We start from the raw sequence: 21295 nt of genomic DNA, 5'->3' as shown, positions 1-21295 counted from the left end.
CAGCTGTAGAACTGAGCACTCATTGGCCGGTCTCTGGGGAACTGGAATCTATCAATGTGTGTACTGGTGTGTATTCATACTGTGTGTGTGTGTGTGTCTGTGTGTAATAGAGTGATGGATGATCTCCTCTCCAACAGCAGAGGAGAGGAAGGATGGAGGAACGACAAACACAACCTATCATTCACTCTCTGTCTCTCTCCCCCCCTCTCCTTTTAATTCCCTCTCTCTCTCCCTCCTCTCTCTCTCTCTACCGGTGTCTCTCTCTCCCTCCTCTCTCTCTCTCTCTACATCTCTCTGTCGCTGTGGAGAGGAACAGAGAGGTTGCTTCTTGGAGATACTCGAGGAAAACGGGAAAATAGCTGCTGCTGCTGCTGCTGGATGTTAACATGCAGAGCTGCATGCCGTAAACTAAACACACGCTCTGCTGCTGCAACCATGCCAGGAATACCTGCTGAATATCTGCTGCTGCATGGGACGTGATGGAGAGCGCTTCTGCTGGTGAGTGTTTCATGGCTGTATGACTTGTGTGTGTGTGTTGGGAGGACTGCGGTAGTCCTTGAGCGCTGTGGCGGCTCAGCCTGCGGTTCTGACAGCTGAGGGGAATAAGAAAACAGGGCTGGGGGGGATTTTTGTCGCAGGTTTTAAATGCATGCAAGGACGCTGCTGCTGTTCTGTAAGCTCAAGTCCTTTTTTTGTGTGTGTTCAGCTGAGAGGAGATTCTTGTCGGTGTCGGTGTCACTCCACAGGTTCATCCCCTGAAGTCAGAGAAAGGCAGCAACAACACCGGATGAAGCAGGGGGGGTGTTTTCTTCATCAGGCAAAGTCAAAGCGAAGAGAGGCAGGAAAGATTCAGGGACATATGCGACAAAGGTCCTGAGCCTCGGGGGAGTCACATTACATGTCCCTCAGGAAATGGAGCCACCAGGATGCTTCCGGAGCCCTAACGAGGTTCGTTAGAGCCGGTGAGGTCGGACGGCGTCTGCTGCTGTGTGACGAGGCAACATGAGTCAGGAGGGAGCTGATATTATGTGGACGGGTGCAGTCAGAGTTTAGATGTGCAGGTCACAGGATTGGCTGCAGGGAGGAAAGACACCACTGCCTGACTAATTTACCAGAACCTCCATCTCCCTCCTCCCTCCTCCCTCATGTTGTATTTAAGCCTCGCTCATAATTAACAGCTAAAGGCGTATACACATATTGAAATTTCCACCCCGGCTAAACGGGGTCAAACAAAAAGCGTCCGAAGCCTCCAAAAAACGCTCTCACGTCAACATGCAGCATGCAGCGTCCCACTTTGAAGACGCAGCCCGCTCCACAAGTCAACGCTCATCCTTCATCTTCATCACATGATTTCTCAGAGGGCTTCGCTCTGATCAGGCTGCACAAGCAAAACCATCATTTTTATTTAATTGACAATAGCGGGAGGATTACTTCCCCAACGTGACTTGTAGTGCTAATTAAATAACGACAGCAGGCCATTTTCTCTGGTGACGTTGAAGCACATAGCACTAATCTGACACACTGTTTGCACCTGTTCATCACAAAAAGATGTTTTGTATAGTTTGATAAAAGTGAAGTATAAAACTCTGTGGATGTAACAATGTCGTTGTTACTACTTCTTGTATCCAATTATGTCTTTTTTTTTAAGTCTTATCACTTCAACATCTCATTACACAGAGATGTTTAGCAGAGCCGCATCAAGAACTAGAAGCAGAAATACTGAAGAGACTAACAAAGTATATTTACCCTAGCACTGTACTTGATTACAATTTTGTGATTACTTTACTTGAGTATTTCTATTTTATGCTACATAATACTTCTACTCCATTAAATTCAGGCTGTCCTCATACACCGATCGTAGCTACGGAAAGTAAAACACTATAATTCGTATATATCCCACAAAATCGATTTGTGTTTAATCCATGTAACTGTGAACCAGGAAGTATAAAGAGCGACAAGCGCTGCGTAGAGACAAAAACTATAGAAGATAAGAAACAAAACTCTGATGCTTTTTTGACAACAGCCACTAGATGACGCTGTGGTAGCACTGCCGCCATTATGGACTGAAAGAGTCTGTGTCCATGGATGTATAAAGAGACATCTGTAAACCAGAGGATCTTTTTTTTTTAGGTAAATCAACTTCTCAGTAGGAACACTTAAATATCCCTCATTTAAATCATTATGTCCTAAAAGTTGAATCCAGAGTTATTTCCTCGATATAATGAACGTGCATCAGACCCACGGGACTCTACCGCCCTGCATGCTCATATGTCATATCTAGTTCTGCCAGCATCCTGCTAGCTGTGTGCGTCTGTAATAATGGATATATGGGCTGTAATTCATCACTTTTATTATCTTCTAATACACCTATGGGCTGTATGCTGTCAGCCTGTACCATGGTGGATGTATTAACGTCTCTGTTCCCAAACAACCGGCTATCGGCCAGTAGCTAGTAGCATGACATCAACAGAATTTAATGGAGTTGTAAGCTATTTATTAACACGCAGGGCAAAAGCACAACCTCTTCTACATCCATGGTCTGTGCTCTATTGGACTCCATTTCGGATCCTTGACATGAAAAAGTTTGAGATTGCTCTCAAAATCTGAGTGCTGGATTTTCTAACTTCCATTTATGTCCATCGCTGACTTTATACTCCTCTGGGAAGCAAGATATCTTACAAACCGTTGTATAAGGATACGTTGCAACATGTTATTTGTAACTACCAGACAGAGATATGAAGCAGTTAAAAGTCCTACAACATTAAAGTACCACTCACATGTTAATGCATCAATAATATGATAATATAGCACTGACTTTTACTTCTGAAACCTACAGCAGTAGTATTAATACTGCTACTACTTTGATTTGAATGCAGGACTTTTACTTGTGATGGAGTATTGCTGCTACTTTTACTTTACTTATCTGAGTATTTCTTCCACCTCTCACAACCAGCCACAAAATAATTTTGAAATCTAAAAATTATATCAAAGTTTGCATTAATTTAAATATCTCAATCATGCGATTAATCAGCGCTGAATATTTTAACTGACTGACAGCCCTATTCTAAATAAATGTTTATTTAGTAGTTTTTCTGCATGATGGTATAAAAGCTGATTTCCAGAGTTTCCTCTTGTCCGGTGGGAAAATCGTTATACTGATGCTCTTTTTCATGTCTTTTTCTTGGCCTAAAACTGTCAAATTTAAGTCTAACAAATACTGGTGTCCACCTTTTAAAAAGCAACTATTTTGAACTTTAAATTATAAAATGTAAACTGCAGTTCAGGTCTCCTTATTAACGTACAGAAGACGTGACCTTTGTGTGCTGAAGCTTTGGCTTTTAGACCAAACTTCTACTTATTCCATTGTCCTGATCATGCGACAGGTCTAAACTTGTGGCCTTTTTTTAACTTTACTCTAAAAAGAAACATGTGCTGGATGTTTGTTCAAACATTTGTACAAGATTCATGATTTTTTTTGAAACAGCTATATTTCCTCCATTTCTTCGTCGGAAGCTTGAGGGAGAATTTCTGGGAAAACAAATCTAGTCTGTAATAAACGGTGATAGAAACTCATTTATCACATAAATTATGATGTTCCATCTCATAAACTATCTTTCCTAAACTGTTTCTGCAGTCTGCACCACCACCTCCAGAAAAATAAAGACGTCTGCATCATATTGCGACATCAACGTTAGATAACGCTCAACAACAGCTTGCAGGATTAATCCACTCGTATCAGTTTTAAGAGCTCTTTTAAAATATTCTGGTGCATTTTTTTTTTCCAATTCAAAGCCAGTCTTTTGCATTTGTTGGACATTTCAAAGGCCAGTGGCAGAGACATGCTGAAGAAGAGGAGCATGTTCACCTTAACCCTCAGAGACCCGCGGGATCGTGGGCAAACCATGTCATACTAGCTTGTCGTGAAGGAGGATAGATAACGCTCCAAACTATAAAATGACCTGTGGTGACCTCTAGGATGATCACAGCCTCATGAAACTTTACAGCCACAAACTAGAGACCTAGAGCATTCAGAGGGTGTGAAGTGCTCGCCATCCAATTGCCTAAAAAATATGCAATTCTTGCAGAAATCTCCAAATGTCAAAAGTTTTTGACACCAAATCACAGCATGGCTTTTCTCTGGTGTTCCTCAAGGTCTTGGTGTCTTAATGTGGTATTTTGGAGGGATTATTGATCATTTTTATCAATTCTCGAGTGGTAAAAAATGGTTAGATAACCCCTCTATTAGATCTTTATTAGGACACGGCAGGGGAACAAATCAGAGATCAGCGTTTTTGGATTTATTGGTTTGGTTTCCCATAAAAGGGGGCGTGGTCATGTGAGACTACTCTCGATGACGTATTGAAGGTTTGCAGTATAGAGAACCTTTAAACCCCCCCTCCAGACATTTTTACTTCCTGTTTTTTGGTTAATGTTCTTTCTCAAACAGAGAATGGGGCGTGGTTGATAGTCAGACGTAATTCATCACCATGGCAACCAGATTGCATAGTTTTTCAACACGGTTTAGATGAAACCAGTTTAGATGAATTTACTGTTTATCAGACCACAAATGAGACCAGAATTATCTCAACACACCGACTCTCTCTCACTCGCTCTCTTCTTCACCGTCTCCTCCTGGCGAGGCGGCCGTCTGGCTACTGCAGCACTGAGGAGCCGCACGTCGGCTACAGCGCAACGGAGGACGGGTAGACATGTTGCCGAGGCCCGTTGTTTGAAATGCAGTTTCGGGACGTTTTGGAGGTGGACCGTCCACCAGCACCGGCCGCTCTCGCCTCATCACCAGCACCGACACCGCACCGGGCTGCACTATGATCCGTTTATTTATCTAACGGGACTTTTCTCTTGTTTTCTTTTGAGCTGAAAGTTGTGCTCCCCGTCATTCGAACCAGTCAGAGGCCGACAAACCTCCGGTATCGGCTGCTTTCTGTTAATTTATCTCCAGCAGCAGGAGACGGTAAAGAAGAGAGCGAGTGAGAGAGACAGTCAGTATGTTGTGTTAATTCTGACGGTGGGATTTCATGTAATTCACTGCGTTGATATCACCCGTTCACCACACACACAAATGCCATTGTAGAAATAAATACACTAACTAAAAATAAAATGAAAACCCTCAGTTAGCCAATGCAACAAGTTAGACTAGTTAACTATAGCTAACAAGGTAACTAACTAGACGAATTGACTGATCAACAGATTTATCGGTTTGCTGCTCAGACTCAAAGCAGCTTGGAGGATGACCTTTGACCTCCAGCTTCTACTATAGTCATACATCATATTCCCATTTTACCAAAAACCTTTTTTTTTTTTTTTTTTTAACTTTTGAGCACAAAATTAAGTTATTTATCAGAAAGATTTTGGCAAACAGTGTAGCTAATAAACTTAGTCAGGAAATGGCTCAAATAAATATGAACTATCAAAGAAATGCCAAAACAGACTGGAGGGGAACTTTAAGTATCTTGTGGTTCTGACGACCAGCAGCCAGAATAGAGCGACACATCAACCCGGTCTGAAAATGAAACGCAGCAGCGTCAGCTTTGAATCCAGCGACCTGTCAGAGTCGATATAAAAACCCATCTGCTGCTGCCTCCTCCACACTGAACACACAAGTGACTGCAGCGCTACATATGTACCGCCACAAAGCAACAAACACAGGTCACGCTGTTAAACTGTGTGTGTGTTTACAGTGTGTGTGTTTACAGTGTGTGTGTGTGTGTGTGTGAGGGTAATTAACAGTATAAGGGCTGCTGATTAAAGACAGAAGTGTGACTCGTGGGAGTGGAGGCTAAGTGTGAATCCTGATGCTGGCGATGCTAACAAGCAGCGTATGGTGGTGGGAGGAGGAGGAGGAGGAGGGGGGGACGGGGCTCACATGGGACGGGTTTAATGGTAAATCGATGGCGGATGGAGGGAGGAGAGGAGGAGGGATTTAGTGCAGAAATGTTGATGTTATCTTGATGTTTTGGTGATACCGTCCTTTCAGTTTCACGCCAATAACACCCAGTGAAATCAATTAGAGAGGAGAGGGAGGGAACTCACTGTTCTGTCTCGGCTTTCTGCCGCAAACCTGAGCTGATGATGATCATTATCTAATCAATGGATTGATTATAAATGATAATATGTGGTTGTATTGATCCAAAAACATCTAACCCACATCGTCACATCCATTTAAACTTTTGAGCCATTTTATTTTGCTCAGTTTTCACTTCCTTTATTTTCAGCCTTCTGACAGTCACTACATGTGATATAATCAGTGGTGGAAGTACGTTTACTCAAGTACTTTACTTAAGTACACATTTTGAGGTACTTTACTTGAGTATTTCCATTTTCTGCTATTCTACTCCACTCAGAGGGAAATATTGTATTTTTTACTGCACTACTTTTATCTGATAACTTTAGTTACTTAGCAGATTCAAATGAATTATACAAAATATAATCAACAAATACATTTTTATATTACTATATATAAAGATACGTGGACTAGTTTGTTTACTCTTGTTTTTTTAATTGTATGTATGAATTCGACATGCACTCTACTTACTACTTTCTTGGAAAGATCACGATTGTAAAATATATTTTATCTCAATGGGTTTTATCTGGTTAAATAAAGTATAATATATATATATGAAATAATTTAAAAAATGTATTAATCACAAGCTAGCCAGCAGTATATAAAGTCATTAAAATGAGCTACACATTTACCAGCTGCTACATTAAAGTGATGGACACATTAATTCATCCATAATTATAATACAATATATATTACTCTGCATAATGAATACTTTTATTTTTGATGCTTTAAGGGTACTTTGATGCTATTGCATTTCATATTTTTAATGCACTTGCATTTATAGTATTTATACTGTAGTATTACTAATTTTACTGAAGCTCTGAGTACTTCTTCCATCACTGCACACTGTATATTCTAATTATCAGGATAAGTAAAGGTACTCAGAAATGCCATCAACTAGCGTGTGAGTGGTACTATACATGTTCTAGGACCGTTTTTTTTTTCTTTCTGAAAAACAAAAAAGCTTAATGTAAATTATTTGAGTGTTTTGGCCGGTGTGTTCACAGGTTTTCAACACATCATATATTGTGTATCTGTACATGAATAGACAGAGGAGAGCATCGGTGTGTCAGAGACACAGGAACCATGTTGATGTGATTTAGTTCTGGGATATTGTATTAATTGTGTCAACACATCATCATAGAACGGTTCGTATGATCTCTTACGAAAAACATATTCTTCCTTTTTTCGTTCGTTTTCCTACGAATGTCCAGCAACGCGTGTCAATTTCCACTCATGCATACTGTCTTTTCAAAATAAACTTCTGTCTTCACAGGAAACAATTTAGGTAGTTTAAGCAAGAAAATTAATTAGTCAGGTTTAAGAAAAGATCGCGGTTTGGCGTAAAATAATGCTGGAAGTGGCGTAACATAAGTACGGGAGTTACGTGACCGACCACGAGCCACCTCGATCTCCTCCCTACGTGGCGTTTGTCACTCTTTATACTTCCTGGTTCACGATTACGTGGATTAAATAAGAATTGATTTTGTGGGATATACACAAATGCATTACTTTACGTAGGTAGAGCTACGTTTCGGTGTATTATATCAACCTGAAATAGTAAAGGAGGTTTTTTAAATGAGCAGCACATCATTTCTCCTCTCTTCATCAATATAACATGTACTCCAGAGCAGTTTGGTGTTAATCTCACCTGCATTTATACAAACTATTTAATTCAAAAGAGAGAACTGACTCATGCTTCAGATATCAGGGGACAAAAATACATCTCCACTGGTCCATGTTCATAATGAGTTCATGCACAAGTACTTAGTTATATGTATGCAGAGATGAAAAGCATCTGCCTGCTGATGACGTCATCCAGCTCTTAATGCAGCCTCATACTGAGAGAGGTCTACTGTGGCTCTCAGCAGGAGCAGGTGGAGGAAATAATCCTCCACCTGCTGACGACTTTGTTCCCTCTTTATGTTGTTTTTTTAATCAGTACTTCCTCTTTCTGTAAAGCAGTGCTGGGATCAACGTGTTCTCTCAGATTGGCAACTGCAAATGTTGGCAGCCCCAGAAGACCCCGACAGAAAAGTGCTTGAATTTTGTGGAGTTAATTTCCTTAGAAATGATTTAATGTATGGAGAGATTACAGTTGAGTTTCAAAATATCAACATTGAGCTGGGTCCTCTCTCACAGCTCAGCATTTTAGGATAGCAAAACTTAAAAAAGCATTAAATTAAAAATAATAAATAAAATATATATATCATTTTTTAAATTTATTTTATCTACGTTATATTTTCATTTATTTTTTATACATTAATTTATGTCTTAGATTCTCATTTTAATTTTTTTATACATATTGTGTTTTTTTTATGGCTGTCAGTCGATTAAAATAGTTAATCGTGATTAATCGCAAATTGATCAGACTTTTTCTTTTTTATCTGTTCAAAATGTACCTTAAAGGGAGATTTGTCAAGTATTTAATACTCTTATCAACATGGGAGTGGACAAATATGCTGCTTTATGCAAATGTATGTATATATATATTATTATTGGAAATCAATTAACAACACAAAACAATGACAAATATTGTCCAGAAACCCTCACAGGTACTGCATTTAGCATAAAAAATATATGCTCTATGGCTGTCAAAGTTTAAAAGTGTAAATGTCAGATGCTTTGCTTTCACACTACTTGTTCATGACAGATGTGAATCATAATTCACACGACCACACGAGGTATTTGTCAGGTAAACGCAGGTGGTTTCAGGCTCTTGTGAGGACAGTCTCACACTGCCAGTACAAACTAATGTGGACAAAGTGAGAATCCACAGTCTCAGTTGGTGCAGACGCTCTTCGCTGTGATTCAGGCTGATAAAATGGATGGATTTTTACATCAAAATCTCATCCAGAGCAGCTCTGATAGCGCTTTAGAAATAAATTGGATTGAAGTTGAGATCTGCTGAATGAGATGTCCTTGAGAGGTAAAAGCACTTCAGCTCATTTCATGTTGTTTTTTTTATTCTTCCATCCAGTTTTCTTCTGCCCACAGGGAGGTCAGAGGTCAGAGATGGTGGGTGTTCGGTATGTTGCTGTTTTTTTTGTAGGTTGAGGAGTTCGAGGACAACAGCCTGCTGTCTGGGGTCAAACTGAGACTTCCAGCTGACTCTAATAGAAAAATACAGCAGCAGCTAATAAACATTAAAGAGTATCTGATGGTCATTACACCGTCCGTCTGCAGGGAGGAAAGTTATTACCACGAAATCTATACAGAAGGAAAGGTCGGATACATCAGAGCCACAAACACAAGAGTAAACTACAGATAAACTTTAAAGGCTGCAGCACAGACAGTTATTTATCTGATTCATTAGCTAATGTTTTGGATGATTTCATGGCAAATTTCAATCAATAAATGTGTTATATCTTGTTTATTTTACGGCTGTACCGAATGTCTTCAATTCAAAGCTTTATTGAGGTTTTCAAATGAAGCTTTGAAAGTTTGCCGTCGTATTTTATGACCCTAAAACAAAAAAATCCTCGATTTGAATAAAGTGATTCATCGGATTAAATGAGTTCGTTGTTTTGTTAATAAATCAACTTTCTTTAATGAATAGAACTCGTCAGTTCTGCCTCCCTTTGTGTGCAGCGAGCAGGAAAGTAGTTTTTGAAAGGCTAAACGCCAACAAATATGGACTGAAGCAGAATATTTCGTTAGATAAAAACCAAGGCTGTCAATCGATTAAAATATTTAATCCTGATAATTTGCATGATTGTCCATAGTTCATCATAATTAATCGCAAATTAGTCACACATTTTTTAAATGGCTGCCGCCAAAAAGTATAGAAGCAAAAGACAAAACTTCTGTGTTTTTTTTGTAACAGCCACTGCCGCCATTTTGGACTGAAAACACTATATTAGAATATTTTATTCTTCAACACAGGCCATTTTGGTAGAATATGACAATAAAAAAGAAATAATTTAGTTTTACTTTTTCACGGCACTTTTTACTGGCGTCCGTAGTCGTTTTCAGTCCAAAATGACGGAAGCGTAGCTCTGCTGCTGGGCGCTGATGTTACAATGGAACGAACAATAGACGTTCAGTTCTTAGCAATATACATTCTTTGCCGCTGCTCTGACCATCCTGCTACGTTGATTTGAATGAGAATGTCCATTCTACTCCTATTCCTATGGAACTGCTGCTCTAAAGTACAACCTATACTTGTTACAAGTCTTCAAAACATGTTTGAACTATCCCGTCCTGTCAAATCCCAAAGCCACTCTAACTGATAGCCCATTGGCTCACACTTAAAAACCTGTTTGAACAGGAACGACATCACATTAAGGAAGTAATGACACCGTTTGATGGGACCTTTAACAATCTGTCCAGTTACTGCTTCAAGGTGAAAACTCTCTAAAACGCAAACTTCTCAGGAACTGTTGTTTGCCTGATAAATTATATATTGTGCCATTTTCTCATAAACAGTTTGATCGTCTCCAGAGGTCTGACAAGGCTATTCATTTGTGATCCATCAGTTAAAATAAAGGCATGAAAGTTAGCCAAATATGGAAGCTGACGATGGTTGCGTGGAGTGATAGCGGCAGGCTGTGTGTATCAGTGAGTGCTGAATAAAACATGGTGGAATGGGACCACTTTATGAGACGTCTGCCACATTAGGACGGCAGCGCCCTAAGAGCTCGGGCCCTCGGCCTCGCTCTGCTGTATAAGAAATACATAAATATTTTACATTTGGGCTGCTTTAATCCATTCACAGAATGTCAATATCAGCACTTAAAAAAGTGCTCAGGCTGGCAGTCCTGCCGGGTTAAACAGAGCAGCTCTCTGGTCTGCATGCAGGTCGTATAATGCATTACTAAATACTCTTATCAACAACAGGAGGCTCTTTCTCCCTCTCTGTGTTGGAGCGGCTCTCTAAGTGTGAGCGGGAAAAAGCTAATACCACAGCCAGGTCGAGCTGACTGTTCCCTCAGCAGTTCTTCTTCAGGCAACGAAATAAATGCAGAGACTACGACCTTTGACCTCTGAAGTCATGACATGTCAGGAATAATGCAGCTCTGTGTGAGGCTGTGTAGCTCAGGATGTCTTTACTTCATGTTTTCTGTCGAGAGCGAGGCAATCATCCTGCTAGGTTTGTTAAAGATCATCAGACACAGAAGGTGGTGATGGAAGCTCAGTAACGTACAACTATCGGACGCTAACTGGACAGTAAGTTAACCATCGACTGCCGTCTCATGACTCTGTCGAGGATTTTAGGAAGGGAGGCACTTCATTTGATCTGGGGAAGCCTGAATGAGTGTCCACATTTTATTTTATTATATGCCACAACAACACAGTCTCACCGCAGTTCGTGAAATAGTCACAAAATGTATTTATTAATCTATTTGATTCATGTTCGAAGACACAAATTTCCCTTTTTGTCGTGACGTTCAGCACGACTTTCAACAACGTATGTTTCGCGCGTTTTCACTACAAATGTCCAGCAATTTGTGACACATGTCAATTTCCGCCCCAGTCTTTTCAAAATAAATCGACAGTTAGGTTTAGGTAAAGATCGACTTGGTTAGGTTTAGGCAACAAAACGACATAGTTAGGTTTAGGAAAAGATTGTAGTTTGAGTTTAAATAACATTGGAAGTGCCGTAACTTAAGTGTGGAAGTTACGAGGCAAATAAATCAACGTTGACTTCTGGTTTCACACGGAACATGAACAGCGGTCTCCTGGGGATAGTCCTGTGTTTTTTGACCCACACATCCATCCCCGACCTCCCTACGCGGCATTCGCCGCTCTCTATACTTCCTGGTTAACAATTACGTGGATTACATACGAATTGATTTTGTGCTGATCATCACTCGTGTCTATGTACACGAACCAATACATTAAATTTCATGACTATTTCACGAACTGCTGTGCGCCTGTGACGAATAAACGACACGAAAATGTCAAATACTTCCTGTGAATGTTCTACAGTATGTCTAGAGCTTTTATTGTGAAAGGTAAGGAGAAGGAGTGGATCTGGTCCGCGCTGCCTTTGTTGAGGTTGAAAGGAGTAATAAAGTTTGTCGTTCTGGTTCCGACTATGGAGCCTCTGTGTTGTTGTTTCATAGATATAGGCGCAACTCAACTCGTTCTGCACAATGTGATTGGTTGATGCCTTTATTCGCGTGCAAAAGGGAATGTGTTACGATATGAAGATTTTACTTGGATTTTACTTTAGGTTCCTTTCCACCGGTGTAAGCTTTTAATTGTAGAGTTAAATTTACGCCAGGTTGCTCACAAATTCCCCAAAATGGAGGACAAGGCGTGAGTGTCACTGGTAGCGCAGGATGATAGAAGTTAAAACGAACACCAGTGAAACTATCAATGTCTTTCAACTGCCGCCTTCAGGATATATTGTTCCTCCTGCTGTTCTGAATCTGATCACTGCTGCCAATTATGTTACATTTGTCACTGCTGTCTACAAGGAGAGACTGTTAGATACCAATCTGGATCTCATTTACATAAAACTGGCTTTTGAGTAAAAAAATAACACATTTAAAACCTGGAGAAGACGACAGAGAATCACCACATTTTGCCAACACATAACCATAACTCTAAATTCATAGCATCATGAAAGTCAGCCACCATCTCTATTTTATGCAGCTGTGTGTGTGTGTGTGTGTGTGTGTGTGTGTGTGTGTGTGTGTGTGCATGAAGGGGAAATGAGGGAAGTCGCTGCAGACTCTTTGTGTTAAGTAATAAGAGGGAAGTGAGCATCGCGGAAATAAACAGGAGGAATTAAATTAGCGCACAGCAGCGTCTCCTGAGAGCACGCTTTCCAACCAAAAGAGAAAACATCCACTATTAAACACTCCATTTAACATTCAAACCATGCTCGCTTCATTAGCATATAAGTTGATTTTGTTGTTGCCTAAATACTGTACATAAACGTGTTGTTTCCATCTCCGTGGAGAAGCAATTACATAATAGTATAACGTTAGATACAGTACAGCAGCTTCCTCCTCTCTCTGGGCGATGGAGATGGATGCCTGCGAGGGTTTTAATGAGTTGCATAAGGGTAAAACAACGAGGACCAAGGAAGGATTGTAAATTGGAGCGAGACATGTGAGGATGAGAACACGCAAATGTGAAGGAAGAAAAAAACAAACTGTCCAGTATGTCCTAATTATATATTGACTGAATGAAGAGTTCTCTTCTGTGACGGCAGATTAGTTCGTTCTAACGTTCTTGTCACGGAGCAGCTTGGATGGAACTGTTCGTGGTTCACCCAGATGGCTGCACAGAGATATATATATATATATACATATATATATATATATATATATATATATATATATATATATATGGAGAGAGAGAGAGAGAGAGAGAGAGAGAGAGAGAGAGAGAGAGAGAGAGAGAGAGAGAGAGAGAAAGTCGTGTTTCCATTCAATTGTCCAGCAATTTTTTAGCGAACTTTGAAATGTTGTAAAAAAGAAATACGCATTAGGCGCGTTTCCATCAACTGGTTTGGAGCGAATACACTCTGCTACGGTGTAGTTTGGTCAGCAGTTGGTGCTACAGCGTACGCATGGCTGTAATCCGACATGTGAACCCGCCCGTTCTCGTTCCCAGGTTAATGGACGCTTAAGGACACTTAGGACGCTTAAGGCACCCTTTAGCGTCTGTATGAGACGCACAAAGCTTTCCATTAACTACAATATAAATGTAATGTTTATAGATGGTTTACAAACCTGTTATTAACCATTAACAATGTGTTACAAATATCTATCTATGGAATGTTTATAGATGTTTTGCAAATCATTTCTTAAAGGTTTACAAATAATATTGTAATCATTAACAAATACTTAATATAGTATATAAAATGTTGTAATGTGTGCAACAATAAACTGTTAAAATAACATAAATTATAGCCATCCTCATAATTAGTAAACAATATTAATTATCATTTTGTTGTAAAAAAATTAACTAATTAACTAAGTTTAAATAACTATTAATTTACCAGTTATTAAGGCTGTCAAAGTTAACGCGATAATAACGTGTAAAGGCAAATTTGTTTTATCCCTACTAATTTTTTTAACGCATTAACGCAATTTGCGATTTTTAGGTTGAAGCGGGCTCAGTTTTAGAGCTAAAGTGAAGATACTGGAATCATTGCGAAGGAGGTTAAATAAAGCTCCAAACTTACGCTAAATTTTGGCGAGGAAAAACTGTCGTGGCCATTTTCAAAAGGGGTCCCTTGACCTCTGACCTCCAGATATGTGAATGAAAATGGGTTCTATGGGTACCCACGAGTCTCCCCTTTACAGACATGCCCACTTTATGATAATCACATGCAGTTTGGGGCAAGTCATAGTCAAGTCACTGACACACTGACAGCTGTTGTTGCCTGTTGGGCTGCAGTTTGCCATGTTATGATTTGAGCATATTTTTTATGTGCTGTTTTTATGTTTATGTTATCTGGACAATATTTTTCATTGTTTTGTGTTGTTACTGCATATGTACATTTGCATAAAGCAGCATATTTGTCCACTCCAATGTTGATAAGAGTATTAAATACTTGACAAATCTCCCTTTAAGGTACATTTTGAACAGATCAAAAAAATGTGATTATTTTGTGATTAATCACGATTAACTATGGACAATCATGCGATTAATCGTGATTAAATATTTTAATCGATTGACCGCCCTAAAAAATATATGTTAAACGTATTAGTAAATGTATTGTTGGGAAAACATTGGGTCAAAACTGTCATAAAGTACAATGTGCTTAAGTAAAACTACTATAGTTACTTTGAGAAAGAGAGAGAGAGAGAGAGAAAGAGAGAGAGAGAGAGAGAGAGAGGAACTCTTTCAGTTTTGCAAACCTGTACACACAGACTGCCATAAACAAGCTAATATATGCATGAAGTGTCATAGCTCGTCCTCATCAGCAGCCGGCTGCTCCACACTTTACCGACAGCTTCATCTACTGTCGTACACTCAGCCGTGGCTTCTGCACTCAAGGTCACAAATTAATCAAAACATCAATATGTGCAGTCGACATAGGCAAAACCCGCTGTAGACCTGTCACCTGTCACCTGTACCAACAACATTGATTCAGTGGCCTCATGAATTATGCAAAAAGGCAGCCGAGACGTCGCAGCAACAAGACCTGCGGCGAGCTCGTTCCACAGATATTCTTGGTGGATCTGCGACTCCTCGAGGTTGTGTGTATCGGCTGTGGCAAACTGTCGGCTTGTTGTTTTGTGTGGGTGATTTGATAAGTGTGCACAGATGCATTGCTCACAACAGAAGAGAGGTTCAGGGGGGTGGTGAAGCTCTGTTAATTGCAATGTGGGGGTAAAAATGAGGACTTGCAATGTTTTGCCTCTTGAATCAACATCATCTCAGAGCTCCATCTTTTCTAGGACCCTTTACTGAAACAGCAATGGAACTTCTTTCGACCTTCAGCCATACAAAGAGAATCAAAAGTACCGTTTCTTTGTTTCAGAGCTGTCAAATAATATACATAAGGTCAAGTTAATCATAACTTACAATTCTGATGGTGCGAGGAAAGCAATAAAATCAAATGAGGCTGAAAAGGCTTAATAAGTCTCAATATTCCTAAATGTCAATATGCCTTCATAGCTCATCGGCACGGTGTTATATTGGCCTTTTTTCTCTCCTGTCTCCCCAGATGGAAACTGACACCGGTGACAGCGACGGAGGATAATAATGATGGAAGGCAGAGTGATTCGTCCCCAGCCGGAGCCACAGCATTCCTCAACCGCCCCTCTGCTGCACAGCGCCGCTCCCTGAAGGATACATCGACCTTGACATATCACAGCGTGCATGACAACCTGGCACGGACCGAACTGAAAGGTTGCCTCTCTTTGCCAAGAGCTGGAAGACAACAGGGCCAAAGCTTCGGGGACCAGGCGTCAGCGGAAATCCACTCTGTCTTACTGCAGTAACAAATGAGCTTTTATTTGTGAAGTTAACAGTGCTAACAGCTGACTCCATAAGGGCCAATTACTGGCTGAAGGGAATACGGGGCCAAGATGAAGGAGACAGCAGTTGTGGCTTGTTTGCTGGCTGAGCTGTCTCTGGCTGCCTTTGTTCTGGCCTCTGAGGGGGCCGCTCATTGCCCTGCATTGTGTCGATGTGAGATACGACCCTGGTTCTCACCCAGCTCTATTTACACCGAGGCTGCCACTGTGGACTGTAATGACTTGGGCCTCTCGATGCTACCGGAGAGACTCCCCTCAGAAACACAGGTACTGCTGCTGCAGACAAACAACATCGTTAATGTGGAGAAAACTTTGGATTACCTGGCCAACATCACTGAAATCGACTTGTCTCAAAACAACATTTCCTCGGTGAGCGATGTTTGTCTGGGGTCTCTCCCCCGGCTGCTGACACTCCACATGGAGGAGAACTGGATTCAGGTGCTATCTGACAGCTGCCTCACCTCCTTGCCCAACCTCCAGGAGTTCTACATTAACCACAACCTAATTTCCTCCATTACCCCGGGAGCCTTCAAGGGCCTGAGCAGGCTGCTGAGGCTCCATCTCAATTCCAATCGACTGACAAGCGTCAACAGCAAGTGGTTCCAGCATCTGCCCAACCTGGAGATATTGATGCTGGGAGAAAACCCCATCATTGAGCTGTCGGACATGAACTTTAAACCCCTGGCGAACCTCCGAAGCCTCGTGCTTGCCAAGATGAATTTGACTGAAGTGCCGGACAACGCTCTGGTTGGCCTTGAGAATTTGGAGAGCGTCTCATTTTTTGACAACTTGCTAACTCGAGTCCCCCGTGCGGCACTGACGAGAGTCCAGAACCTGAAGTTTCTGGATTTGAATAAGAACCCCATTGAGAGGATCCAGAGAGGAGACTTCATGGACATGATGCATCTCAAGGAGCTCGGCATCAACAGCATGCCTGAGCTCATATCCATCGACAGCTTTGCCCTGAACAACCTGCCAGAGCTGACAAAAATCGAGGCCACCAACAACCCCAGGCTGTCCTACATCCACCCCAGGGCCTTCCACAAGCTGCCCAGGCTGGAGACGCTGATGCTGAACAGCAACGCTCTGAGCGCGCTCCACCGCAGCACCGTGGAGTCACTGCCCAACCTGCGAGAGGTCAGTCTGCACAGCAACCCCATCCGCTGCGACTGCGTCATCCGCTGGGTCAACATGAACAAGACCACTGTTCGGTTCATGGAGCCCGACTCCCTGCTCTGTGCGGAGCCTCCAGAGTACCAAGGCCAACACGTCCGACTGGTGCACTTCAGGGAGATGACAGAGATCTGCCTTCCTCTGATCTCACCTAGGAGCCTCCCGGAACGGGTCGAAGTCAGTAAAGGGATGTCTGTGTCGCTGCACTGCCGGGCGTTCGGAGAACCAGAGCCTGAGATCTTCTGGGTGACGCCATCAGGTGACCGGGTCCTACCTGGGAGTGTGTCAGATAAGTACTACATGCACCCTGAGGGAACCTTTGACCTCTACGATGCCACGGAGCAGGAAGCAGGCTCGTACACCTGCATCGCCCACAATCTAGTCGGGGCAGACCTCAAGTCTGTGATGGTTGCGGTGGACGGATACATTACCCAGCTTTCAAATCAACCTTTACATGTGTATATCACATCTGTCCAGTCTCATTCTGTAAGGATTTCCTGGGAGAGCACAGGGGGTTTGGTATCACAACTAAATTGGTCCATTTTAGCCGACAGCAGCAGCCGCTTGATGCCATTCACAGCCAGACTTCCTGCTGATGTCAAAGAGTACCACATCAAACAGCTGAAGCCGTCCACTTGCTACCAGGTTTGTGTTGAGGTCACAGCAGCACAGCCTGGATACAGCAGGGACTGTGTCAACGTGACCACAAAGGACGCAGCGGCACCGCGGGGGAAAACTGAGAACTGGGACAGTCTGGTGATGGCTACTTGTGCTGTGTTTTTTATCGTGGTTGCCGTGGCGTGCTCTGTCATCTATACGTCTCTGTACAGCCAGGTGTTTTACCAGAAACTGATAGCAGACCCGGCTGAAACACTGCTGATTCCCAGCACTCATACCTCCTCCTCCTCTTCTTCTTTCCTGGAATTTGGTGTCTCTGGGATCAAGGTGAGGGCCACGGTAATAGACTTACCGGATGACTCCATATAAGAAACGTCCTTGTCTGTAAAAGCACTTTGGGATTAAGCGAAGATGAAGACTGATGGACGCTGGGCTATGTAATTTACGTGCCCTCTTTTCAAGACTTTTGATGGGACAAATTGCACTGGAACTCAGCTGGGTGGCATCAGAGGAAAATGCATACACATTTACATAAATGGCTAAAAGCAGAGACTATTTTGTATTTCAAACTTGTGTCATTATAACAAGCTTAATCAAGCAGATATCTTGACTATAATCTACATGGCTACTGGTCATTCATGCAGTGCAACCAGAGTAAAGCACAGCACAGGAACTATTCTGTCTTAAATACTTTGTTGAGACGGCTTTGATGTCTGCAAAAAGCATTTTCTTTGCTGTGTTACATTAAATGAAGATAGTTTATAACGGCAGAAGAGAAAAAAATGTTAGTCTAGTGTACAATTAAACCGACTATAATGTAAACAATTTTATGAAGAAATACATTTTTCATTAAACCTGTGTGGTGTCTTATAACTACAATCTTTTTCTCGTTGGACACCTCCTACAACAAAACATGTCTTTTAATGGTCCGTGGCACTCTGCCATCCTCGAAAGGTTTTCACATTCATTCATTTAAATGATCATTATATTATTTTTTATATTTCAATGAATAATATTTAGATTTTTAAATCTACAGTATAATCAGCTCAGTTACCAGGACAAAATGTAGGCATTGTACGTTTCTGCAAAACACACATATGTTGAATGTGGGCGATTTAGCATTCGGTCGGAGCAAGTGACGTAGTATATCGAGCGACTGTTAATGAAAGTTACATGGTATAATAACGAGTAGACATTGTTTTATGCAACATCGTTTTACGCAACATTGTTATGCTTGTTACGTTACATAAGAAAGGCTAAGGGCGTTTGTTGTTTATTTACAGTAGTTACGTTGTTACGTTACGTTTGTTATATTATGCTGTTACATTACGCTGTTATGTTACATTGTATAATAATGAGTATAACAAGCAGGAACGTCTACAAAGGGCGGGAGGGGGGTGTGATGGATGGGTCAAACACAGACTGCTGTTCATGTGAAACCAAAAGTAAAAGTTGTATGTGCTTTTTACGCAACGTCTCTTACGCAACGTTGTTTTACACAACATTGTCTTACGCAACGTTGTTTTACACAACATTGTCTTACGCAACGTTGTTTTACACAACATTGTCTTACGCAACGTTGTTTTACACAACATTGTTTTACGCAACATTGTTTCACGCAACATTGTTACGCTTGTTACGCAACGTTATGTAACGTTGCATAAGAAAGGTTAAGGGCGGTTATAGTTTATTTACAAAAGTTACGTTGTAACATTACTTTGTTACTAACGCTGTCAAAGTTAACGCAAAAAACAAATCAATCATGGCCATTTTCAAAAGGAGTCCCTTGACGTCTGACCTCAAGATATGTGAATGAAAATGAGTTCTCTGGGTACCCACGAGTCTCCCCTTTACAGACATGCCCACTTTATGATAATCACATGCCGTTTGGGGCAAGTCATAGTCGAGTCAGCACACTGACACACTGACAGCTGTTGTTGCCTGTTGGGCTGCAGTTTGCCCTGTTATGATTTGAGCATATTTTTTATGCTAAATGCAGTACCTGTGAGGGTTTCTGGACAATATTTGTCATTGTTTGTGTTTTTAATTGATTTCCAATAATAAATATATACATACATTTGCATAAAGCAGCATATTTGCCCACTCTCATGTCGATAAGATTATTACATACTTGACAAATCTCCCTTTAAGGTACATTTTGAGCAGATAAAAGATTTGTTTAATTTGTGATTAATCACGATTAATTATGGACAATCATGCGATAAATCGCGATTGAATATTTTAATTGCTTGACAGCCCTGGTTGTTTAACATAAACCATGATGTTTTTTCTAACCTTAACCAAGTAGTTTTGTTTTTACAGCATTTCTCCAAGCGCGATACGAGGCTCATAAGAAATGTATTATTGAAACTTTTTTTTGTTCAGAAACTTCCACATTTATTGATCCTGTGGGTTGCAGAAACGTCCAATGACAAAAAAATTTCTGGCGAATAGTTCATAGATTATGTTCTATTCTTACAAATCTATAACTCTTAGAATCTGCAAAATGTTTAATACATGTCTAATATCTTTTTAATACATTTCTCTTGTGTTGTTCTTTCACATTACTAAGACTATAGAAGTGTAAAAAATAGTCAAATTATTTCAAGGGACGTACATGAGGGGGTCCTCGGTATATTCTCTATCTTGTAAAGCTGAAAAAAGATTGAGAACCTCTATTTCAAAATATGTCTATTGCCACAAAGAAAAAAACTGTCTTTGAAATGCAAAATACTAATTTTGTATGAATGAGGCTCATAAATCTGGTTGGGTTCCTGTCCGAATCATACAGCAGCAGAAGTGTGAGGTCTGCTGTAGACAAACACAATTAAAGCAGCTGCCCTTCAAGGCAGGCGCTCTAACACTGTTAGGGAAATGCAATGCAATCTCAAACTGTTTGTTTTTGTGTGTGTGTGTGTATGTACCTTAATGGGTGTGTGTGTGTGTGTGTAACGAGCGAGGACATTGGCAAACCCATTGACTTTGAATTGCATTATATTCTCTTTCATTAAAAATCCAATATGGATTCCCAACACAAACCTCAGCGAGGTGATGAATCGGCGTCACGCGCAAACTGATGGGAGGCATTTATCAGCGGGACTCAGTCATAGATCAACCGAGTTTCAGCACCTTGGACAGGGCTTTTAGAGCGCAGCCATTTGTCACCGCCACAGGAGCTAAAATATGACCCATTAGAGGCAGGTAGTGAATAGGTCAGCAAGAACGCGGCGCCCAAGCCATCCTCTTCCCCGTGTGACCCTGGAGAGACTCCGCCGCCGTCGCAGGAACAGCTCAGCAACTATTGGGCTCGTTTGTTAAGCGCCTCTCGCATCGAGCCGCGAGGAGGGGGCGGGGGCGGGGGGAGACAAATGGACCACAAAACCAGGACAAAGTAGTTTCAGTCCCAAACAGGACAGAGGACGAAAGCGCTTGACGCCTCCCAGTGCTGATGTTACTGATGTGCTCTCTCGTA

At 41.3% G+C, this 21295-nt stretch overlaps 2 protein-coding genes across 4 annotated transcripts in view; one reads left to right on the top strand and one right to left on the bottom strand.

The window, feature by feature from the left end:
• immp2l (inner mitochondrial membrane peptidase subunit 2) overlaps positions 1–21295 on the bottom strand; it is a 147668-nt gene that overhangs the window by 19194 nt on the left and 107179 nt on the right. The gene's annotated exons all lie outside the window — the stretch shown is intronic.
• lrrn3a (leucine rich repeat neuronal 3a) lies at positions 89–19725 on the top strand. Its single transcript, XM_074633426.1, has 2 exons — positions 89–498; positions 15720–19725. Exon 2 carries the CDS (start codon positions 16084–16086, stop codon positions 18190–18192), a length of 2109 nt encoding a protein of 702 aa, XP_074489527.1. The 5' UTR covers positions 89–498; positions 15720–16083; the 3' UTR covers positions 18193–19725.

Source organism: Sebastes fasciatus, chromosome 4 (assembly GCF_043250625.1).
Source record: "Sebastes fasciatus isolate fSebFas1 chromosome 4, fSebFas1.pri, whole genome shotgun sequence".
NCBI classification, from domain to species: domain Eukaryota; kingdom Metazoa; phylum Chordata; class Actinopteri; order Perciformes; family Sebastidae; genus Sebastes; species Sebastes fasciatus.
This window is presented reverse-complemented; position numbering and strand designations above follow the sequence as displayed.